The sequence below is a fragment of the Natator depressus genome, chromosome 16 (genome assembly GCF_965152275.1).
Source record: "Natator depressus isolate rNatDep1 chromosome 16, rNatDep2.hap1, whole genome shotgun sequence".
In the NCBI taxonomy this organism is placed as follows: domain Eukaryota; kingdom Metazoa; phylum Chordata; order Testudines; family Cheloniidae; genus Natator; species Natator depressus.
Window position 1 is genome coordinate 16,033,022 of NC_134249.1, and position 19,500 is coordinate 16,052,521.

Consider the following 19,500-nt stretch of genomic DNA (forward strand, 5'->3'; position numbering starts at 1 on the left):
CTCCAGACTAGGTTAGCCTGGCAGCTTTATCACAGGGCACATAGCCCAGATGGTGGTATGGGGAAGGTGGAAAGCTCCCCTGTATTTTTAAGCAGTACCTCCACACATTGTGGAAATACACACGCAAACAGCACATACACTGCACGCAGAGTGTTTAATGTAGAGATCTGAGCATGAATGCAAACACCATGTATTCTTTACCTTAAAAAAAAATCCAAACCCTCCTCCCTCTCTCAAAACCACTCCGGCAGACTTGTTTGAAAATTCCACTTTATTTCTCTCCATTACAAAAGCAGGGTTTTGTTTTTACATTTCTGTTAAGTGTCCAGAATGTTTTCGTTATGTTTTCACAGTATCTCTGCAAGACCCCAAGGACGGTTCATATTGCTGCGGCATGAATGTGGGCAGAATGCTAGAGAGGAACCTCTGCTACGGGGTCTAAGGTAACCCTTCTCTCCCCCCAAAGCACCATCCTAATCCGACTGCCTTTCTCTGAGCTGCCCTGGGTTGAACTGGTCTTCCTTCCCCTTGTTCTTGAGCAGCATTGCAGGCTCTCTGCTGCTTCTTGCCATGCTCACTGGTGCATACAATGGAGGAATGGAATCCACGTGCCATTGCTCACGTGGGGTTCTTTTTCACTAGCACACATGAAGTCCTGCCTCCTTTCAGTGTGTGAGAGATGGAAGTTAACGTGAGGGACCCCTTGCTATTTCCATCTTGGTCCCTCCGCAGCTCTGCCCATCCTCTCTCTCCTGACCTGCAGCAGAGACTGACCCAGTCCTTCCCCAGCAGAGACTGGCACATTTCAGCTCATGCAGTGGTTTGGGGCTGTAGAGAATTGCCCATCATGAGAGGAGTAAGATGGGACCACCAGAGCTACCACACTCGTGTTGCGCACAAGATCTGAACAGAGAGTTGCAATGGCTCGTGTTGCAATACCCAACTTTAGCTCTGCACTTTCTTCAGGACACGTCCCCTGTACAATCCCATCAATTGCTTGGCTCCAGAGCACCCTAATAGGGAGGTCGCTGTATTTCCCTCTGCTGATTGCAGCCACTTAATGCAGCATGAGCTGGTGCCCTGAACATTCAAGTACCAAAGGAGAGGCTAAGTGCTATCCACAGCAATTCTAAATATATGGCTGTTGAGTTATTAACCAGCCATATAAATAGCGGTGTGCATAGCACTTTCCATTTCCAGCAGCCACCTCTTTTGTGTTTGGCTCAATCTGTCCTCGGCAGTTTTTGTAATGAAGCAGCATTGGAAAAACATCACTATTTAATCACAAAGCATGAAGCCTCTAAAAAGGCAGTGTCCTTTTTCTACCCCCGCGTCTGACAGCACAAAGGGAGGAGGAAAGGATGTTTCCAACAAGGAAACGGGAGAGGCATTCTTGGGATGGAGTGAGAGTTAAAGGCCTTGCAAAGGTCATGCAAAACTCTGACCCCTGACGTGAACCTTCATTCTCACATTTACTGCACAGCCAGGTCTACTCAGTGCAGCAGGACAGTCTTTGCAAAGAGGTTAATGTCAAATTGCAGGGGTGTATCCAATCCAGCAAGATAGGCGGTGGGAATCTGGTTTGTTTAATGTACCCAGAGACTAAGCCTAACGCCATGCTAAATGGAATACGACCTGAGGATTCCCTGAATGTGATTTCTGGTGAGCAGGAGAAGAAAGCTTTCCTCCGAACACTCCTTCATATAGCTAGTTAAGGGTTCTGATTTTTTGTTCCAGAGGTGCTGAGAACCCACAAGCTGTACTGAAGTCAAAAGGAGCTGTAAATACTCAGCACTTCAGAAACAGGCTCAAAACAATGCCAGGCCTGAAGAACACCTCCCCTCACCCCCCACACACGCACACCAAACTTTGGGGCTGCTGAGAAATGGATGCAAGCTTCACCATTTGGGTCCATCCCAACTATCACCAGTCCGGCTGCAGCAGGAAGAGGTTTTGCTGTATTCAGTGATTTGCTATTGCGTGGTATTGCCCAGGGGAGGATATGGATAAGTCTCAAGGGTCTGTACAAGTCAAGCTATAGCTGGGAGCTGATTAGACATAAGAAAGGGGAACTTAAGAATGGTGGGGGCAGTTGCCGTGCACACCACAAGGTCTCACAAGCTTGATTCATCATCCTCTCTGGATCTAGGGCCTGGGTTTAAGCCTTCTTCGGCTGTTCATTGGCAAACTGCTTCTCATGAATGGCTCCCTGAGTCAAATATCTGCCTGCTGGGAAGAGTGCAGGCATCTGTGGACAATCCCATCCGGAGCAGTCTCTCCCAGAATGCCCATGAACACTGTTGCTGTTGGGAGTAAACTGAGTCTGGTGGTGTGGAGGATGACTATGGGTGCTGTCATGTGGGATGCCGGGGCTTTGAAGCAGGCACTGAGGCCTCTGGTCCCTGGGTGGGAGGGTGGCATTTGAGCATGCTGCCAAAATAAAGTGGTTGGACACAAACTAGGGAGGGTCCTGGTATACTGTAAGGCTGTCTTGCTGGTGAGCTCTTTAAAGAGCGTGCATGGAGGCTGGCTGCAATGCTAGCAGCTAGCCGATGAGTCGGGGGGGGAGAGACAGCTGCTTGGAGCATAGCGTGGGAAATGGCAGATCCAGATGGGAGTCTTGGGGAGTCCCGGTGAAACCAGCTGAGCAGGGACCAGCCAGGTACAGAACATTTGAGCACTCTTAGTCCCTAAGCAATTCCTCCGTAAGGGGAAGTGTCACTATCCCCATTTTACAGGTGCAGAGGAGAGGTGAGGTGACATCCATGAGGCCATACAACAAGAGCTGAAAACAGAAGGTAGGTCTTCTCATCCCAGCCCCTGCCCTGTCCTCCGGCCCACACTGCCTCCATCATACAGGTTCCTCCATTTCTAAACTTCCCTCAGCCACACGTGTCTCAGTCAAGCTGCCTCCTTTTCATGCCTCCAGTCTTTGGAGAAATACTGGTGGTGTCTCTGAGGCCACCAGGAGATCTACCAAATGATTTCTTAGGGCCCTGACTTATGTTCCAAACAGACCTGACTTCCCGGAGCATCCTCCCCGGAGGATGCAGATTTTGCAATATTTACACCTTCTTTTGGGTTGCCTGCTTACACATGTATGCTTCCACCATATCTCTGCAGCTATGTTATCACCTACAACCCTTATCACTGAAAGCCATCTGAATCCGGTGGGACCATGAAGCTGGTTCTCCATCAGCCCAGGTGAGCACTAAAGCTATAGTAAGAGGAGACTTTTTTGTTTTCACTGTTAATAGGAAGGGTGCATATTATTTTCACAGGTATAATTCTTCCTGAGTCAGAGACTCCAGTGGACAACAGCTTTCCTCATTTACACCCATGCAGCCCCAGTGATTTTAGATGGGTCCCTCTGTATCTTGCTTCTCACCCCACCCCGTTATGAATTCATTGGGGTTTCGTGGGAGTAACCGATGGCAGAATTTGACCCCACGTATATTACAGCTTGTGTGTGACCCACCAGTCACGATGCCCTAGGGGAAAATAATTGTGTGCTAGTTTGGAAGGAGAAAGTCATCTCCTCAGGACAAGCAAGATGAAACTAATTCCCCTGATTTGCATTTCTTTTTGAGTACCACATCTCCAGTCGTTCCCACCACTGGCTGGATTGTTCCGTATTCTCGTGCCAAAAGAGGCTCAGCTCAGAAGGCTTAAGCAATGCAAGGTTGTGACGACCCTTTCTATTGAGCAGCGAGGGGCCTGGCAGCTCTCGTCCAAAGACATTTCTATAACAAACTTGTTACTTGCATTGCAACTCTGTGTGCAATACTAGTCCCATTTCTGCTCATAGAGCAAAACAACTGGTTTTGAGCTGGGTTTATTTCCATGCTTGCTTCTTCCATGTTTAAAACCAGGAAGGTTTTCTTTTTAATCTGGTTTCTTCCATTATCATTCCTTCCTCATCCCTTGATAAACTGACAATCTATCCCTCGCTCCAGAACGCTTCCCCTGACCCTCCCTAAAATCCTGTAGAAAAGAGATTCTGCTTGGTGAGATTAAATTTTCTTTCAAACACAGCTTTAAGGCAAAAGTTTGGCAATGCAAAGCAAAGTCTACATAAGGCCGCATGACTTAGGTTTGCAACTCAGAACCTTTTATCATTTTAAAAAAAACCCATAATAAATAAATAGCATTTAGCTCCAGGAACTTGAGTTTCATTCTGGGGAGAAAAAAAAATCCCTTTCCTCCCGCCAAATATAATAAAATCCCAGATAAAAACCTTGTTTTGTTCTGGACAATCTGGGTGAGCTAATGAGACTGAAGTTCAAACAATAACTAAAGTCAGGAAGAAAAGAAAGCTACGGGGCTGGCAATAAAGTTTAGTTTGTTGATTCCTCCCTTAGGAATCAGGTGACGATACAAACCCTGGTCAAGGTCTTCTCTTTAGCTTTAGCACAGTGAGATCCGTCCCAATGGGAGAAGGTAGAATGGTTGCATTTCTGTTGAATGAATAAAAAGTGCATCTCAATTTTGCTTAGATTCTAAAAGTATCTAAGTGCAGGGTTATTTTCTTCCCTTCTGGTGCCAGGATGCCAGGTTGCTATTACCGATATTTTGAAGGGATCACCACTAGTGGTGGCCCATCCTTTGGCCTCCACATGAGTACCTGAGCATCATTGGCATTGGGTTTCACAAGGGCACTGGGTGGTATTGGCTCATTCTTGTTAAGGACCTGGGGCTGCTCTTGAGCAAAGGGTTGCCCCAGCGTGGCACGCTGCCCCAAGGGTCTGCTGGGATTCACCTCTATGCCCAACCTCATGCACCACTTGATAGTCTGCAGGATCACCATCTCGCTGGTGGCTGTGTTGGTGGCAACCAACCAGGTGGTGAAGCTTTGATTCCGGTGGATGCTCGTGAGTTTCGCCACGTTGCTCTCGCTCACAGGTACTGCCCACGTGACGCTTGGGTAGAAGTTATCATTCATACTGATGGTGAACTTGGATTCCTTCCTGGTGGGCCCCACAATCATGCACGTTTCTGTGGTGTTGCCGTACCAGGGGTAGTTCACGCCGTCTGAGTCACTTATAGCCTGGATCTTGCCATCTTGCAGATCCGGGAGCTCCCAACTTGACCTGCCGCAACCAAGAAGGAATCACAGTAATTGATTAGCGCAGGGACTCACTGGGCTGGGTTTTTTCATTGTACGGCCTGAGAGCGGGGGCGGCTCTGAGTGTGGCTTCCCTGTATCTTCCTCTATCGGGATTTGTGCTCACAATGTTCCTCTGCAATGAGAGCTCATCCCTTAAAACAGCATTGCAAATGCCAAGGCCCAATCGTAGAGGTGGGGGGCACCACTACACTGGTATCACACAGGATTGGAAACTCAGTCTCTAGGCTTGGTACCAGTGTGGTCACAACTTAACTACTGGGAGTGCTCTCAAATATATTGGTGTCTCTAAACTCCTACAGATGGCCCTTTATATCACTATCAGAGCCATGAGACCCATCCCAGTTCTCTTTTCTCCTGTCCCTTAAAAACCCTTTATTGCAACCGATCTTGTGCTGCTCCTTACTCAGCCTCTTACTCACTCCCTGCCTCCAGGACAAATAAGCTGCCTCCAGTTTCCTGGCCTCTGCTGGTTTTAAGTAAGAGCAGGAGTCAAACCCAAGTCTCCCAAGTAGGCAGAGCTGCTGCGAAGCAGGCAGGCAGGCAGACTCCCAATCCTAGGGGACAGGTGGAGCAGCCTCAAGTGGTGGGGAGAGGAGGTCCCCAGTCTAATAGCTTTCAGCGGGCCCTGCCGCTTGCTAAGTCCTGAAATAAATACTTGAGTTTAGCAGGGACCTTCCTATCTTCATTCAGTCTCTAACCACACACCACTGTTCAACGTTCTGGACAAGCCACTGTCCTCTCCATCTGCCCCTGCTATATACCAGTCATAGGTAGGGCCCTCCAAATTCACAGTCCATTTTGGTTAATTTCAGTCATAGGATTTTAAAAATCATAAATTTCATGATTTCATATATTTAAATCTGAAACTTCTCAGTGTTGTAACTGTAGGGGTCCTGACCCAAAAGGGCATTGTGGGGGGTGGAGTTGCAAGGTTATTGTAGGGGGGTCTTGGTATTGCCACCCTTACTTCTGCGCTTCTGTTGGTGGGGTGCTGCCTTCAGAGCTGGGCACCTGGCCAGCAGCCACTGCTCTCCGGCCACCTAGCTCTGAAGGCAGCACAGAAGTAAAGGTGGCAATACCATGACCCCCCCCCACAATAATCTTGCAACCCCCCTTTGGGTCAGGACCTCCTGTTTGAGAAATGCTGGTTTCGCATGTGAAATCTGTATAATAAGGGGTAAAAATACACAAAAGACCAGATTTCACGGCCGTCAATTTGGTAGGGCACTAGTCATGGGCAAGGATTGCCTTGTCCAGCATCCGGCACAATGGGGTTCTGATACGGACCAGGGGCTCTGGACACTACTTTAATACAAATTACATTAAATAAGGCCCAGCCTCTCCCTCTACCCCTTCCCCAGTCTCTCCACTTTAATCTAGGGCAACTTTCTTACAGCACAAGACTTGATTGTGCAGCTAAAAACCCAACCAAACCAATAATAATGAGGCAAGTTGTTCCAGTGACCCTTGGGCTGTTACTTTTGCAGTTCAGCTACAACAGAGCAGCCTTCCCTGTGGGGGTGGGGGAGTGGTACAGCTGGGCAGATTGTTCTTAATTAGGCAGCTGGAGAGTGCAGGGAGGTAAATGGCCCCACTGGCAAATTAAAAGGTGAGGTGTGTCTGTTCTGCATTCAAAAGGACCCCCCACCCCCACCCCCACGAGAGCAGGAGTAGGAGGGCAAATGTCACTCAAGGGAAGCCCCACCTCCTCCCCCTCTGCCCCCACCCCTTCACTCCCAGAGTGTTGCCATTTATTTTATTGTGGCCAATCAAAATGCAGAAATTAGCCCACACCCCCATCACCCCATTTTCTCATATGCCAAGTCTGCTAAAACATCTCAAAACTCATCACAAGAGAAGCAACACTAGCATTTAAAATATTACACCACTGGCTGGAGGTTTGCGTGCATGCTGGGTTTTGTGGTTTGTGTGTTGTTTTTTTAAGTCTGTGGATTGACTTACATGTATAGAGGATCTGAGTAGAATACTTTGCATTTCTAAATTCAGGGTGCTCACTGCATATTCCAAACGCTAATAAGCACCGTAGCCCGCCTCCCACCTACCTTGTGTTTTATCCATTTTACAGATGTTGAAGCACAGAGGGGTGAATGGTCTGATTTTCCCCCCCTCCCCCCTCCAAGTTGCAGAGCACTTGCAGAGCCCACTGATGTTAGTGGCGTCTGGGAGTGCTCAATGCTTCTGAGAATCTGGCCCTAAATGCCTGACCCAACATCACAGCAAGTTAGAGCGGTGAGAGAGAGAGTGCGGTCCAGTGGCTAGGCCCCTAGAGTGGGACTCAGGAGACCCGGATTCTGTTCCTCAGCTCCACTGCTGACCTCATGGCTGAGCTTGGACAAGTCCCTTCCCCTCCCACCTTTTTGTCTAGTTAGCCTGTAAGCTGTTCAGAGCAGAGACCTCACGTCTTTGTGGTGCCAGGCACAAGGTGGGTCCAATTTTGGTTGGACCCTCAGGCACTACCTACCAAAATACAAATGATAAATGTTAGTGGCAGAGCTGGGAAAAGCACCTAGAATTTCTGACTCCTCATCACCTGCTGTCACTGTTAGACAAAAGTGCCACACCGCAGACCCAAGGGTTTGGAGGCTATCACAGTAACCGCAAAAGCAAAGGCTAGGTGGTTCAATGCCCTCTAAACTGGGAGGGGGAGGGGAAAGCAGCTGCAGTCTTTCTGATTGCAAGTTTAAACATAATCACAGGACTCCAACCAAAAGGCTCGTGCTTTCTACTGAGAAGATGAACAAAAATGTTCCTTCCCCACCTGCACATCTGACATCAAATGCTGGAGTTTTGACCCTTCCAGCTGGATTTTTCAAGCCCATTATGAGAAGCTGATTATTGGGTAAGAGGGACATGATGCCAGAAGTAGCTGAGCTCAGCTGAGAGCCCGTTTTTTGGCAAAGTAAACCCCACTCGAGCGACCACAAATGCTGACAGGAGCCCAAAGGCCAAGATGCATTCTGGAGGCATGTTTTTACAAATTGGGCTGGCAACGCTGGTTCTCCTGTGCACACTGAATTCCTACTGGCTATCACACGCCAGAATTACTGTGTTTTGGGGGGATTTTCTTGCACTTCAGTACAAGTCCTATGTCCCAGCCTTAAAACAGCCCTTGGAGTAAATCAGAGAAATATGCTTTGAGCACAGCACTGGGAGAGGGAGACTCTACAGTCTAATCCAGGGGTGGCCAACCTGTGGCTCCGGAGCCACATGCGGCTCTTCAGAAGTTAATATGCGGCTCCTTGTATAGGCACCGACTCCAGGGCTGGAGCTATAGGCACCAACTTTCCAATGTGCCGGGTGGTGCTCACTGCTCAACCCCAGCTCTGCCACAGGCCCGGCCCCCACTCGCTGCCTGCCATGCCCTCGCTCCTCCTCCTCTCCCTGCTCCCAGAGCCTCCTGCACGCCACAAAACAGCTGATGGGAGGTGCAGGGAGGGAGGGGGAGGCGCTGATTGGGGGGGGCGCTGGGAGCAGGGTGGGGGAGCTGAAGGGGGGCTGCTGACATATTACTGTGGCTCTTTGGCAATGTACACTGGTAAATTCTGGCTCCTTAAGCTCAGGTTGGCCACCCCTGGTCTAATCCAAGCTTTGGTATTGACTCACTGTGTGGTTTTGGGCTAGTCACTGAACCTCTCCTTGCCTCAGTTTTCCAATCTGTAATGTGGGAATAATACAAGCTACCTCTCAAAGCTGTTCTGAGGACTAATTAGTTTAATTAGAGGGAAGCGATAGCTCACTGGTTTGAGCATTGGCCTGCTAAACCCAGGATTGTGAGTTCAATCCTCGAGGGGGCCATTTAGGGATCTGGAGCAAAAATTGGGGCTTGGTCCTGCTTTGAGCAGGGAGTTGGACTAGATGACCTCCTGAGGTCCCTTCTAACCCTGATATTCTACGATTAATGTTTGGAAAGCCCTATGAGATTTCTCTTTCACTAGTTAGCAGCAGACGTTTGACTCTAACCATCCTGCGGGGTATCTTTTACGATCCGAGGTTAGTCGTGGTCTCCTTGGTTAAAAGCCTTGCACTTGTGGTGCTGCAGCATGCTGTATATGGCGTGGCTGCATGTCTACTGCTGTAGTCTGTACAGTCTACAGGGGTGTTGCAGGATGGAAGACACGACATCAAAGGAAAATATTCAGTGCAAAGCATTATTTTAGGAAACTGCATAGGGCGTGAAGATCTGGGGTCAAGATCTTAAAAAGGGACTAGCAACTTTGGGTGCCCACCTTCAAGGAGCCTCATTCGCAGAAGGCAGGTGCTCATTACTTCCTGGAAATCAGGTCCCTTTAAGGTGTCTCAAGTTGGGCCCCTAAAAATCACTAGTCACTTCTTTCAGAGTAGCAGCCGTGTTAGTCTGTATTCGCAAAAAGAAAAGGAGTACTTGTGGCACCTTAGAGACTAACCAGTTTATTTGAGCATAAGCTTTTGTGAGCTACAGCTCACTTCATCGGATGCATTCAGTGGAAAATACACTGAATGCATCCGATGAAGTGAGCTGTAGCTCACGAAAGCTCATGCTCAAATAAATTGGTTAGTCTCTAAGGTGCCACAAGTACTCCTTTTCTTTTTACTAGTCACTTCTGAACATCCTGGCCTCAAAATGTCCAGGCCACAGAAACCTGGCATCCTGACCCCAGCCTGGTAAGTTCAGTGCCATGTTATGTTATCAGAGCCTGTAGCGGTATATAGCCTGATTCGGTTTTTCATGTGCTACAAACCTACTGGCTAACATACTGTCTGCGGCAGTTCTTGTTCTTCCAAGTATATTGCTAACGGACAGAGGGAGTCCTTTTCCCGAGAGCCACTTCTGACCTAAAACTGTAAAAAGAAAACCCGAGTGGATTCTAGCCATAACCCCTGTGGCACAGGGGAGACTGATTATGAGTGTCTCAAACAGCGAGGAGTCATTTCTCCCCTATGCCCCTCAACAACGGATGAGAAAGAAAAGCTCTAGGGATTTTTCAGTGAACTCTTCCCTGCAAGGGAAGATGAATTGGAGGTCATGTACTATAGCAACAGGTTTAGCCCTTGCAGCAGAGTCTCATCAAGTGTGATCTCTGAAATACTATATGGGAATCCTTTCTCTCCTTTTCAGCAGATGATTTAGGATTACTTTCCAATTAAATCATTGCTGATGCTCAGCTTGATTGAGGCCTGGGGATGAGATGTGACAATTTCCTGGACGTTCCTATACATTATGGATGTGCCCACCGCTGAGACGCTGGGGCTCTATAAACGTGGGCGTGCCACACTGGGACATCTCGTTTGGGACTCCGTCCGCTACTTAAGGTTTGTAACTGAATCCTGAGCTGTTTTGCCCTACCCTTGCCACAGGCCGGTGGAAAAACAGTCTGGCTGAGGATGCCACTGGAACTGTGAAAACGAGTTAATTGGTTCCACCTTAGTGTCTGATGGATCTTTTGTCTGCATCCCAAAACCACGATGTAAGAGTCTCTGGTCAGGAGCAGCTTTGCAAAGGTGGTTGCAAGTCAGGACTGAGAGGCCTAGACAGATCGGTGAGAGGTTTTTCGCAGGGGTGGGTGTGTGAGATTCTGTGGCCTGCGTTGTGCAGGAGGTCGGACTAGATGATCATAATGGTCCCTTCTGACCTTAGTATCTATGAATCTGTGCTGGGCCCTGGATTAGACCAGTAAGGAGTGTTGCCAATCAAGAGGTGCATCTGCAGAGTTTAGGGAGAAGGCTAAGGACTCAAACGGCAAGGGGTTCTATATGGCTAAGGTGCATTGGTTTAACTTTATAGACTGACTCGGGCTCGGGATGGGGGATTAGGAGTGGATGCTGCAGGGCAGGTGAGAGGCTTGGGGAGGAAATTTGCACAAACACCCAATGGCTCCATCCCTAATTCTAGCAAGTGTGACTAATCCTGAGGATTTCAATGAGCATCAAATTTACTCGCAAATGTTAGCGAGGGGAAGAAGTAGGCCTTCGTCGTCATCCTGTTACTGGAGCAAAGGGAAACTAAATAGCATAGTTCGTGAACCACAAACCCTGGACTTCCTGCCCCTTGCCTGCTTTTATCAAAGATCCCTTGCCATGAGGGATCATGACCTTTGCTTGTGTGGCTTGTCCATATGAAGTCAAATAATTCTCCCCCAACCAGCCATTTTGACATGATCAGAAGATGGTGCTGCAGAATGCCCAGTTGCTGCAAACGGATCTCTCTGGGATTAAAACCGTGCCATGGAAAGCCCAGAAACTTGCACTGTAAATTCTTCGACCCTAGGGAAGCTGTGTGAACTCCCAAGCCTGTCTGATTTCAGGCTGAGCTGCTCCAGAATCAATGGTTCTGGCTTGTAATGCTGACAGGTTTGTGGTTTACTCTGCTGCTCGGTTGTCCAGAATCCCCAGAAACTAGGGTAGCTGAAAGGCCTGCTTTAACTTACCACGGGCCCTTTACGAACACACACATACTCTTTCAGCTACATCTCCGTGGAACAATGGTGCCCAGGCTGTAGCCTGTCAAGCCATATTTTCCAGCCTTCCTAATCTGGGTTCTGACCCCCTCCCAATTTCCTTTTGAGGCATGTTTCTTTCTATTCCCTAACGAGGGGACCTAGTCGCTGGCTTATACAATCCCTCTGGATGTTCCCCTGCAGCATAACATGAGGCCATAAGTGCAGCATTGTGTGCAGTGACAGCAAATTCAAGCAAAGTGACCTCCAGCTTTCCGCAGCAAGCAGGATGACATGGGTGCATTAAATTTAACCTTTTCAGACAGGCATAATGTGCCATCAGTAAACACTCGGGTGCTAGCTCATCCTCGGACCTCAGTGCTTGAAGCCAGACCTTAATTAGTCACAGGACATTATGGCCTTGCATATCCTTTTTATAATAAAACGGGTGCGGCTTGCATCAGATCTAGACTTTGCTCTGCACGGATGCTCAAGGAATCCATTGGGGGGGGGGGGCAATGCAAAGCCATCCTGGGCTTTCCACCCATCCTTCCCCATGATTCATTGTGACTAACATCAGCAGCTAACCAAGTCTGTAGCTGGTGACAGAAACAGACTGGCAGCACTGTCCATTAGCAACAAGCGGGAATGATCCTGAACTGGATTTCTATGGATTTATACCCCTGATCCTCCATGTTCAATACAACGCCCTTTATAAATTGGCTTTTACCCTCTACCTCACCTACTTCAGCACTGCAAAGCAATTCAGTAGGGCTCCTGGTAAAGAACAAGAAGTGAATGAGAAAGTGGAATGGGGACAGACTTTCATGCGTGAGAGTAGCAGAGCTGTTACCGCTTTTAGACTTTGGGGGAACCTCAATGCGGGTTTTTTTTTTTTAAACAAACGTTGGTTTGCTGCACTCCAAAAATGTCACCGTTCTTTTAGTGGATTAGTCTCCAATCACATTTCTCCTCCTGGGGTCTTGGAAGTTTATTCTTCATATAGGCCTGTTTTTATAGCAGAGATGAGTTTAATTCTATTTCTGTTGTAGGCCCTGGAAGATATAATCTTTAAGGCATCTCTCTTTTAAAACTTCAGGGGACATTGTAGAGATAAAAATCTATATACAATTTTATTTTGAAAAGCCTTCGCAGATGACTCGAAAAGTCTGATTTATTTATCACAGTCTGTGTTTTGCTTATCACCATCTGTGCTGTTACCTGCACTTTACTCCATGGAGACAGTGAAAATAACCTGGTTAACTTCACATAAATTTTATATTCTTATTTGTATAGTGGTAGCACCTAGGAGATAGTCATGGCCAGGACCCTACTGTGCTAAGCACTGTACCAACACAGAGCAAAGAAACGGTCCCTGCCTCAAAGAGCTTACAATTTAAGTAGGGCCTGACCTTGCCGTCCCTGCTTAAGCAAAGCTTTCACTGCCTGAGTCTGATCACCCCAGTTGAGTAGCACCTTGCTCGATGAGTAGTCCCTCCTACAAATAGTGCTACTCCGGGTAAGCAATGGTATCAGAACCGGGCTCTCAATGCAACCTAATAACCAGTTCAAGTTGTCTGCAAAAGGACAGCAGAATAGGACCAGCAGGCAGTTTCACTTCGTAGTCCTTGTGCTCTGTTGCTCTGCTGTTTGTTTTCAGCTCATGACACTGCAGGAGGAATCTTCATGGCCAAGGAAGAGTTCAGTGACTTTTTAAGCAATGGCATTTCTCTTAGCATTAGGTTTTTCAAAAGACCACCTTTGTCTGTGTGTAAAACCTAAAAATGTGGCACCTAATCCCCGAGCTGCAGACATCCTTTTAAACAAGCGTGTGTTTGAAGGACTGCCTCTCTACCTCTCCTCCATCTAGTACTGAGGGGTACGCACAGCTCAGTCTGTTCCTGCGGTCCCCAGCCATGCCTGCCTTTTTCAGTGCAATGGGCAGTGTATCGATGACTGAGTGACAACTTCAGGATGTAAAAGCAAAAATGCTTCAGAGCCTGGTGCGAAGATGAGGCTCCCATTCTCAACCTGAATCCTTCCCGTGCCATCAGACTTCATTCAGGGCATGGACATTAATTTTTCTATTCAGAGTCATTAGAGCCTGTTTTAATGGTCCGTTGCAACAGTGATTTTTAAAAAAAATCCAGTTGTCCCTATTTAAGAGGGAGTGTTCCTTGAGCCAAATTCTCCACTGCTGTAAAACTCCAAAAATGGAACTCTGCTGATGGACACCAGCAGACGACCTGGCCCATTCTTTCAGCCAGATTTCCACTGGTAAAAAACTCTTGCAGTCCAGTGTACTGCAGTGGCATTAAGAGGTCTTTCTCCCCAAATGCCCTTTTTATAGCTTTATCATGTGGCAAGTCTGGGGGCAACCCTCTAAGGAAATGGCATGGAGAGGCTAACAAACTTTTAATCATGTTTTCATAATGTATAAAATCAGCTAAATATGGCTGACCCCAGAGGAAAGCATCTCTTTGCACACATACAATGATATTTTCATCCCTAAATTTGCATTGTTTACTGAATTATAGTTCATTGTTCCTCTGTATGTGCTGAGCTTAATTCCAGCTGCTCTGATAATACTTAGCTCTTATACAGAACTTTTAATCTACAGCTATAACAGCATTTTAGAAAGGAAGGTCAACATCATTATCCTCAATGTACAGGTGGGGAAACTGAGGCACAGAGACAAAGTGACTTGCCCCAGTTCTGTGTGTGTGAGTGACAGTCGGGTATAGAATCCAGCTGCCCTGTTAGTTTTGTTTTACTGAATACCCACCTATATTTATGTACCAGTGGATTTGTGTGTTTTCCTTCGCACCTGATCATCTAGGCTAAGATTGTCAAATGTGGCTATGGGAGTTAGGCACCCAATTTGTTTCAGCTCCTTTGAAACCCCCGGCCCTAATTTCCTGTTGCTGGGCCCTACCCTGCAGAACCCCATTTTAAAGAGCAGACAGTGAGCCCAACCTTCCAGGGCTCAAGGCCCACTGTGTACTTTAGAATCAGTAAAATCTTACCCCTTCCCTATCCAACCTAACTCCCAACATTTGGCTGTTGCCCATGTGTTGGTGAGGGAGCGCTTTCTGCTTGGGCAATGAGCTGGGAAAGGAAATGGGGACAGAAAGCAGGAACTGTTCTCCTTGGCAATCTGCTCCCCTGGGGCACTGGGCCTGTCAGGCACATATTCACTTCATGCCTGAAATGTCAAACTTGTGTCATTAGGCTGGGCAAATACTGTATGTAAGCTTGCTCTCTCTGGGTCCTGCAGTGCTCCTGGAGGGGAGAGGCACTGGAAGGTAGAGTACAGCAGAGATGCAGTTGGACCTTTTGGGAAGGCAATATGTTAGGTTCATCTGCTCTCTGGTTCTATCCTCTGTCCCCCTTCTTTTCCCTCCTCCCCACCTTTCATTTTGTAGTTGGCCTGTCTTTCCCCCAGCTAGGCAAGCATTTCCCTCATGCGGTGCTTGTTGAATTAGCAATCAGGAAGGTTGCTTAAGCCTGACCTTTCCATCCCATCTTCCTCTGTGAGACTGGACAGCATCAGTGTGTCCAGTCACCAAGCCACCTGCCTCTCCTAGCCTACGCTATGTTCCAACTTCAGGCTCTTGTACTGCTGGCTGGGCAAACCACTTCCGCTGCACCATGAGTCTTCTACTAGTTTTACCCATGAGCCACACACTTGCTATTCTGTGTGGGGGTATGTGTGTAATAGTTATTTATATATATATAGGTGGAGCTGCATTTCCACTTACATCACAATTTGGAGGTAGAGAGGTGTGTGTTTTTTTTTTCCCCCTGTTCTTTTCACTTCTTGTTCTTACGTGGTGTGAATGGGGATGTACATTTTTAACCGCAGCCCCAGGGTGATGCACAGCGTTAACCCTTCACTCTTGCAGCCAAATCCTGCTTGCCTCACCCATGCAGACAGCCTGTTGCAATGAGCAAAGCAAACAGGATTCAGCCCCCTAATGCTGCCATACATTCATAGCTGGTGTAATGTCAAGCACTCAGCCCTGCTGATAGCACATTGCAGGAATAGCAACCCAACTTGTTTACAACAGCAGAACGCTGTAAGTGTCAGCATTTGTTTGCATTCTGATTTGTAAAAAAACACCCTTTCCTTTTTTTTTAAAGGGGGGGCATCGGCAAAGATCTGGCATGGAAGGGACTCGCTTATATATGAAAAGCAACACCCTTGTCTTCTACCATATCTGCAATCTCGTGGCAGGGGTGACTTCTGCTTTCAGGATTTACAGTGTTGCTGGAACCCTCGGACTACCCTCTGTATAAATGGTATTGTATTTGGGTGGCTACCAAACCAAGCGTTTGTTTTAGGACCTGATTTTGTTCCCCTGGGAGTCAATGGAAAAACACCCACTGCCTTTAAGGGGGCAAGTTCAAGCTTTTATCTCTCTTTTAAAGAAGTGTACAGTTTTAATATTAGAGAAGCTAAATCAAATGGGCTAAATGGTGCTTCACCAACCAAGTCTTGCTTCCCCTGCTGCAACACACACATACACACACATGCTCTCGCACTCACTGGAAATACTTACATTCCCTGCTCCCCGTAGTGGTTGTAAAACTCCATATGGCTACACGCCTGAATCCAACCCACAATCCAGGTCTCTTTCTTAGGGATAGGGGGTACCAAGACCTGGGCAGAGGCTCGAAAGTGAGGGGTCCGGTATCGCAGAACCACGCTGGATGACTCGTCAATGCTGGTGGGAACGGGATCGATGGAGGCTTTCACTTCAATCACTGAAATACTTTCCCGGAAAACTTTGGATTTGCAGCTAATACTCTGAATACAGCCCATGGCATACAACACCAGTGCAATTCCTAGGACACTCCAGCAATCCTGGGGAAGATTTTAGGCATTGAAATGATATGGTGCTAGATCAAATATAGATCTTCCTGGTTTGTAATATCAAAATTGATATCCATAGGATAGAAAATTCATCATATAAAGTCTTTATTTGAATTTCAGTATTATCGCTGCTGCTTCGGCTCTTATGGAGTTAGCTGCACTTCAGAAGCAAAGGGGCCTTTTCTTATTCTCCAGTTAATGACACAAGAAATCTTTCATTCATATCTTCTTTGGATTAAAAAAAGTCTTGAGTTCAATAAATAATCCTCTCCTTTTTTAAAGATGAGATATTTAGTCCTTCCTTTTTCTTGAATGCCATCTGTTCACCATGAAACATCGGCAAAGCATTTCCCTTTATTCTTTGGATGAAAAAGCAGAATGCTGATAGACACATCTATATAAATAATAAAATACTTCTGGTCACAGCCCCTGTAGATTTCCACTTCCGGACTTGCAGTTGTTCATAACTTCCTTTTACAAAGAAAAATAGTACTGTAATTAAAAAATCAAGGTGGAAAATGTTAAATCAGCCACATCTCTCTGATTTGCAGGCTTCTGTAGGTGGCGGAGATATGGGTGTTGCTGATATATATATTTTTTTTAAGTAATAGCTTAAATAATAAACCACAGGTCTTTGTCACACATCACATTTCCCCGGCTTTGCATTTAGAAATAAAACAGGAGGGGAAATGACGAAAATGAGAGCAGTTCCCAAGGAGATATTTTAGCTTTTCTGTTGCACCACTTCGCTGATTTCTGTTTCAACGTTGCTCTCCCTTCTTCCCTCAATCACTGCGGATTCCAACTGCAAAAACATCACTGGAAGCCCGGCAGACGCCCTGTCTCCTCCCCTCCTGGGCTTTCCGCGAGCTGTGGGGAGGGGGGCTACCCCGCCTGGGTTTAGTCCTTCCACCTCTCCTCTCCGGACCTGGCTGTGGGATGGGGAGGAGCCGGCTCTGAGATCTCTAGAAGTTTTGTCAAACTTTCTCTGCGGCTACTGGTAGTTTGGAGCTGCTTCCTGGCTGCTCTCTCCCAGGTCACGATCCGCCGCGGTGACCCAGCCTGCAGCGAACAATCGCCCCCCGTGACATCGCCACTCACCCGCCACCTGGGCTGGGGAAGGATGCGAAGCCGGGAGGATACGAGCCCGGCGGTGGCTTCGCAGCTTGCCCCCACCCCTCCTCCTCCTCTTCCAGCGCTGGGCTTTTAGTTCGCTGTTGCAGTGGATCGCATGTCACGCCGCCTGTGTCCTCGGATGTCTCGGCAGCCCTGGCTCCGCAGCCCGCCCTCCTCCGTCTTGTCTCCGGGGACCAGGCTCGCCGTCACCCCCAGGGAATCACCTGCAGGCATCGGGCGAGGGTCCTTTGCATGTGTGTGAACAGAGAGAGAGAGAGAGAGAACAGCCTTCCCCCCAGTCTGTGCTTCCGGATCCTTGTGTCTTCAGAGCTTCACAGCATCCTGCACCTTGGGGGGACTTTGCATTTTCACAAATGCACCTCCCCCCTCCCCCCCCCCCTTGGACAAGTGTCATTCACAGTCTCAGATCGCTTTGGAGCTGCAGCTGCTGGGGGCTTCTTGGTGCCGGGACAGCAGCTTCTTCGTGCATCCGTTTGCGAGGCTTTTCCAGCCAGACCTGTATTTGCGTGTGGGGGGGGGGGGGGGTCGGGTTTTTTGTTTTTGTTTTTTTTGCTTTATGTCTCGGAAGGTGAGAAAAGCAGGAGCGATTCCCCCCTCGCTGCTGCAAGCCTCCTCTTGTTGCAAGAAATAAATGAGGGGGCAGGATCTGAATTGTATTTCAGCCTCTCCAGTGGATCAGTCCCTTGGACGGTGGGGGAACAAAATCCTGCTTCAGTTTCTGCTGCAGCATCAGAAAGGCAGCCAGGTCAAACTTTGCAAGAAACTCATTTTCATGCCCGTGGCATTCTCATGCAGCCCAGCTGTTCTTGCAGGCTTTCCAGGGAGGGAGCTCTGTGCATGACAGCTTCTTTCCCTCCGCCCCAGTCCAACTGCAGTATTAGCAGGTCTCTCTCTCTGCCGCTCATACCTCCCTCCCTCTCTCTCCCCGCCCTCCCCCTGTATTCCTCGCTTAAACTGCAGCTGTTGGAGCTAAACCTCTTTGCAAAACGGCATTTCCTTTCAACAGCTTCAGGCATTCTGGGTAATGTAGTTTTGGTTTTTTAATTCCACCTATTTAAAAAAAAAATGCAACGCATTTTCGGTCACTTTAATTTTGGCCCTTTTCTTTCCTCTGGAATATTTGCTGGCTGAAGTTTGGTAGGTGGATTCAATCAGGGGTACGACATCCCTTTAGTCCTAGGCTCTCTGGGCTGGGTGGGGATTCTGGCAGTGGAAAATCGAAAGCTCTCCCTAGTGGGAAAAGGACTGAGGAGTAGCTGGCACAAACAGAAAATTGAAAGTGGTTGTGAGGAAGCAGTGGCTGGTGGAAAGTTATTACCTTGTATTATTGATACTTGCCATGGTCTTGTTGTATAGCCAATGGCTAAGGTTGAGAGTTTTCCTCACTGTGTTGGGTGCAGAGCTCTGTGAAGATCTGAGCATGAACCCTGCTGGGTGCTAAACACAGCTGCAAACCTGGGGGGGGGGGGGGGAGAGGGTGTGCACACGTGTTTATAGAATTATTATAGGTCTTAGTGCTTTTCATCTGTAGTGCTCAAAGCTCTTTACAAAGATGGTCAGTATTATTATGCACATTTTATTGCTGGGGAAACTGAGGCACAGAAATGTGAAATGACTTGCCCAAGGTCAACCAGCAGTATAGTGTATTATATCAATATAATAAGATGGACACTTGTGTGTTGTTTAAATTCACAATTTAGCTCAGACAATGTGCTTTGCACTGCAATCTACCCAGGTACAATCTCTGCCCTTGATTCTACAGCCTTCTAATAGATACACAGAAGGTTGGGAGGCAGAGGGAAATTCAGACACGCAGATGCCTTCGGGACAGGGCGAGGTTGTATCTGCTCCTCGTGGGCAGTGCTGGAATTGCAATGGAGCCCACTGGATCTGAGACCCGAGTGAGAACACAAGAATTTCCCTGG

At 47.8% G+C, this 19,500-nt stretch overlaps 2 protein-coding genes across 2 annotated transcripts in view; one reads left to right on the top strand and one right to left on the bottom strand.

Annotated features, from left to right (window-relative positions):
- Window positions 1-272: 272 nt before the first annotated feature.
- On the bottom strand, window positions 273-17,866 carry FAM78A (family with sequence similarity 78 member A). The gene is made up of 2 exons (XM_074973642.1): window positions 16,125-17,866; window positions 273-5,090 (listed from the first exon to the last, which is right to left on the bottom strand). The coding sequence occupies exons 1-2, from the start codon at window positions 16,385-16,387 to the stop codon at window positions 4,562-4,564; spliced, it is 792 nt and encodes a 263-aa protein (XP_074829743.1). The 5' UTR covers window positions 16,388-17,866; the 3' UTR covers window positions 273-4,561.
- Window positions 17,867-18,581: 715 nt separating this feature from the next.
- The window catches only part of PLPP7 (phospholipid phosphatase 7 (inactive)), a 30,402-nt gene continuing 29,483 nt past the window's right edge, over window positions 18,582-19,500 (top strand). Inside the window, exon 1 of the mRNA XM_074973640.1 lies at window positions 18,582-18,596. The gene's annotated coding sequence lies outside the window, so the exon portion shown is untranslated. The remainder of the gene's footprint in view (window positions 18,597-19,500) is intronic.

Coding starts and splice junctions, on each gene's coding strand:
- FAM78A (XM_074973642.1), bottom strand. CDS start 16,387: ATGGGCTGTATTCAGAGTATTAGCTGCAAATCCAAAGTTTTCCGGGAA. Junction 5,091..16,124: donor CACTACGGGGAGCAGGGAAT/GTAAGTATTTCC, acceptor TGGTTGCGGCAG/GTCAAGTTGGGAGCTCCCGG.